Source organism: Penaeus japonicus, unplaced genomic scaffold (genome assembly GCF_977035675.1).
Source record: "Penaeus japonicus unplaced genomic scaffold, GWHDUDI00000001_assembly GWHDUDI00000019, whole genome shotgun sequence".
Lineage (NCBI taxonomy): Eukaryota > Metazoa > Arthropoda > Malacostraca > Decapoda > Penaeidae > Penaeus > Penaeus japonicus.
Genome location: NW_028234421.1, coordinates 6,652,481 through 6,657,164, shown reverse-complemented (window position 1 = coordinate 6,657,164; position 4,684 = coordinate 6,652,481). Strand labels below are relative to the sequence as shown.

General features: G+C 34.6%; 1 protein-coding gene across 1 annotated transcript in view; it reads left to right on the top strand.

Annotated features, from left to right (window-relative positions):
• The window catches only part of LOC122248890 (NADH dehydrogenase [ubiquinone] 1 alpha subcomplex subunit 5-like), a 6,039-nt gene extending 1,583 nt beyond the window's left edge, over positions 1-4,456 (top strand). Inside the window, exons 2-3 of the mRNA XM_043009245.2 lie at positions 2,372-2,533; positions 4,075-4,456. Of these exons, the coding sequence (XP_042865179.1) occupies positions 2,372-2,533; positions 4,075-4,245 (333 nt within the window). The 3' untranslated portion in view covers positions 4,246-4,456. The remainder of the gene's footprint in view (positions 1-2,371; positions 2,534-4,074) is intronic.
• The last annotated feature ends 228 nt before the right edge of the window (positions 4,457-4,684 follow it).

The window sequence follows — 4,684 nt, the reverse complement described above, 5'->3', positions numbered from 1 at the left end:
TACCTCCCTCCTTAACCCATTAGCAGTGGATGGCATGATTTGCTGCAAATGCAGAGTTGGTCATAGATGCGGATGGCACTGTGCTAGACAATGTAAACCAGCCATCCTACTGCACAAATATTTATTTAATACCGTGACCAATGGGTAAATGGCATTACAATGAAAAAGCCAATATGCTTCTCCCGCATGTATTTTAGGTGAACAGAGCTAGGTCTGGTACCTTGTTTGATGATAAACCTCCTGTGTGCATTATCGTTATGTATGCCGTATCACAACTGATATAGGAAATGTATAGCCTACATTTTCGTGGTAAAATACATGTCTCAGACGGTTTCCAATTTCACAAAAAAATGAACAATAAGCATCAGTTGTTTTTCCTTATGACTGGCTCGTTAATTTTTGGTTAGTTTTTATTGGTTATTATGTGTAAACCAATTGATTTTTATTTTCTTTTTTCTCTTTTCTCTTCTCTCCTTTCACTTTTCTCATCCTCATCTTCATCCTCATCCTCATCCTCATCCTCATCCTCATCCTCATCCTCATCCTCATCCTCATCCTCTTCTCCTTGCTTCTCTTCTCTTTTCATATACAATAGATAAATCTTTTTTTTAACAAGCATAACAGCCATAGGAGCTACTGAACATAATATACTTCTATATTAATAAAATGTATTGATATAAAGGAAGTTTCATTTTGCAAAGGAAATGTTTATGAATTATGTCTTAGATTTCCTCAGTCTATTGATTCCATGTACTATTTTGCCATGCGGATGATCTTAGTAATACATAGAAAAAAATACACAAGGCAAGGTCCATTATCTGCAGTCAATGCCAAATTTTGGTAATCCTTGTCAAAAGTTCTGCATCACTGATCCACTTCTAATAGTTTTATTCATTGTTAACCAATTGTAATAACTGGTGGCCCTGTCAGCTTGGGAGGGTAAGACATATACCAGAAGATAAAAGGGTAAACATGAATAGTAAGTGTTAGATTAAGTGATAGATTATGCAAGTATCACACAAATAGATACTCATGCTCCCTTTTCCTGCACCAATCACATTCTGTCAAGTTTTCCCTTGGGCACCTGAATTTACGAGTTGTTAAGAAGTAGGTGACGCTGTTTGGAGATGAAGGAAAAGAAGAAATATTCATTTCAGAGACAAGTGATGCAAGGTCTAAAATTATATCTCACTGTAAATGTTCTTAAACAATTGGTTGATGCTAAATCCAGCCATATGACTATAGAACTGAAGGCTGATAGTGTCTCTTAGAGTTAAATGTTGTCTCGGTGATGATATATGCTGATGCCATTTCCATGTTTGGCGTAAACTGGTCTTGAGTGAGAAGCAAAGGGCCTCTTATATTGCCTTTTGTAAGAAATGTATGACTGTCTTTTGCAGACTGGCATATGGTCATATGGCCAGATAAGTGTATAAAGAATGAGTGGTGGTTCTAAGTTTAGCTTTGGACTGGCAGTCACTCACATTTCCCTTAGTATACTGTAGCTTGGAGATGGTGCATCCATTTTCTTGTTTTGACCACAAAATGTGCACTCAATGCCACCTGCCTGGTACACCATACAGGCTTTATTTCAGGGGAAGGGAGAACTTCATATGTTATATCTAGGGCTTACTCACTTTTTGTTTTTTATTCACTTCTTATGATATCAGTCTTTTTTATGTTCCTCAGTTCTTGTGTTTTACTATATTATGAGGCCTATATTATGTGCCATCTAGCAAGCTTTCTTAATATTGTAATTGACTGAAATATTAGTATAGAGTACAAATCAGCATTGACAAGCATTATAGTTTTATGGGAGGACACAAGCTACTCTGTTTATTTATTTTTCATTTTATTTCAACTTTGGAAGGAAATGTTCATTATCAGTGGGGGAAAAACATATGAAGAGATACAGAAAATGGATGGGGATTATCACTTATGTTACATAACAAATAAGTACACTTTGTAATCATAGTAGATTGTCTCTTACTGTTGTAACTATTTTTCAGTAGTGATAAATGCATAACTGTCTCTGTATGAATTTTACTTGTTTCAAAAAAGCAAAAGGAAAGATAAAGGGAAAGGAAAAGGAAAGAGAAAAAGAAAATACAGAGTAAGATACAAGATATTTCAGAAAAAGCCATAGTTTTGCAGGAAATGTCAGGGCATTGCTCATCACATTGTAAAGATATTATTTGCTTGGATTATGCGCCCATCAGGCCACATTTTACACTCTGGTTGTTGTGTAAAATTTATGGAGACAGACAGAAAGAAGATAAAGTTTAGAGAAAGATCAGAAAAATGGTGTTTTCTCATGAGCCTAGTTCTGATTGCGTATATATCTTGTACAAGATGATTTTACTTCTTTCAGACAACTGGACTGACTGGTTTGGCTGTGGCTACCAGTCCACATCATACGTTGGGCGTTCTCTATGGCAAGATTCTCAGATGTTTGCAGAAGATGCCGTCTGATTCTTCTTACCGGCGATACACAGAGCAGATTATAAGTGAGAGGAATACTCACGTGAAAACGGTATGTGGAAACGCTGTAATGTTGTTAGTTGTCTCTCTCATAGAAGGGGTCGGAGAAAAGTTTTCTTTATTATGAGTATGGATTACAGATTGATGGTAATTGAGTGAGTTCATATGAGGATGTAGTAGTCTTGATAGAGAGAAGGTTTCACAGGAGTAACCATCTTGATTTTGTCAGAATTAGGTCATTTAGAGAAATTCATCTTGTGGGTATTTCTAAACTTGATTATATATAGTTTTCATTTAAATGACTGATTTCCCCAACAAGTAGATAACCAAAATTTAATGCCAAATAAAGTTGGATGGTTAAACAAAAAATTTCTTTTATTAATAAGTATTTGAAAACATGTCTACAATTTATCTACCTATTAATTTCTTGCTGGGTATAATAGTAATTGGAATGTAAACTTGACAGATTTTCCTTTCCTTTCATCACTGTTTATTCAATGAGCATGCATTGAGCTCTACTCATTTCAGAAAGTAATTTCAAAATAATGCAAGAAAACTTAAAAGTGGGTGGGTTACTTAACAGAGTATGGAAATAAATAAAAACTCAGGTGTATACAAGTGGTATATACAAGTGGTAGTTGTAGTGGGTTTTCATTTATTTAAGTATAGGAACAAACCCATAAATTATCTCTTTTGGCAGTGGATCTCTGAAAAGTCCATTAACCCATTGGTCGCAGTTTTTAAAAAATATGTATGCAGTAGGATGGCGGGTTTACATTGTTTGGCACGGTGCCATCTGTGTCTATGACCGACTCTGCCTTTGCAGCAAATCATTCCATCCACTGCTAATGGGTTAAAATGGGTGGGATTTGAATCTGATGGCTGCTAACAGAAAACTTTGATATCAAAATTTACATTCTCCACACACTGGCAATAGATGAGTTATTGCATCTTTCATGGGTTTTCTTATGATATTTGTTATACTCTGAAAAATCATCAAATGTGGATGGTTGAAACATGAGTAGTTTTTGTCATGTTTTCTGTTTCCTTTATTACTTATTTGCATTTAGACAGCAAGTGAGTCGATAATTACATTCAAAGTATAATGATCAAATATGATGCTGGCATTTTTTATGTTAGTATATACGAGGTGAAAAAAATCTTTCTCAGTACTGTTGGGGAAAGTTTGCAAATGAGAAGAGACAAGTACAAGATAAGTTTCATATTTGTGTGATATATTTTGGTATATGGTGTGAAAAAGTCTAGATTCATGGTAATTCCTTGAAAACTTTCCAAACCTTTATAGCACAAGTATACTCTTTGTGCATTTACCCTCTACACATGAGTTCTTGAAATGCTAGATTTCTATATATCTTTTTATATGTATGTAATTCATTGGAAAACTTTTGACAATCCTGTATAATTATTTATGAGGAGCATTTTGTAAGTTTGGTTATATTTTATTTTATTTTATTATTGTTCTCTATTTTGTTTTTCATGTATGCTGTTTTGATTTAATTCTTATGCCCTTATGTGTATCATTCAGACTTAAATTTGATTTGTCTTTCCTCTCATGTGTTCATTTATCTGCAGGAACCAGATGTGGTAAAACTGGAGAGTGCAATCAACGGAGGCCAAATTGAGGAAGTTATTGTGCAAGCAGAGAAGGAACTGTCCTTGGCTCGGAAGATGCTGGAGTGGAAGCCGTGGGAACCTCTTATTCAGGAACCCCCCAAGGGACAGTGGCAGTGGCCCATTAAATAAAAGTTCTTACTAGGATATTTTCATTTGGTTTTACGCTTTTGACGGTTGGCCAAGATTTGATTACTGTAGTATGGAACTTTTGAAATGTACATTTTCCCCTCTGTCTGTAAATATTTATTTTTTTTCCCCAGAGTATTAGATTGTCAAGGTCATCATGATCTATTGAAATGGCTTGCAATGGATGAAATCAATAATACACATTATACATATATTTCTTTGTATCATTAACCATATGAGATACTGAAACTCCAAAACTTATGTGGTGAGTGAAATTGTTTATGTATAGTGAAGTCTTCAATATAGGAGATCCAAAATGGGATATCTTTAGAAATAAGGAACTTGGGGGTTAATTCATAAAATAGCTTATAAGGAGTTAATTTATACAATCACTTATAAGCACATTTACTTCAACTTGCAGAAAGGTCTTTAATGCAAGAGT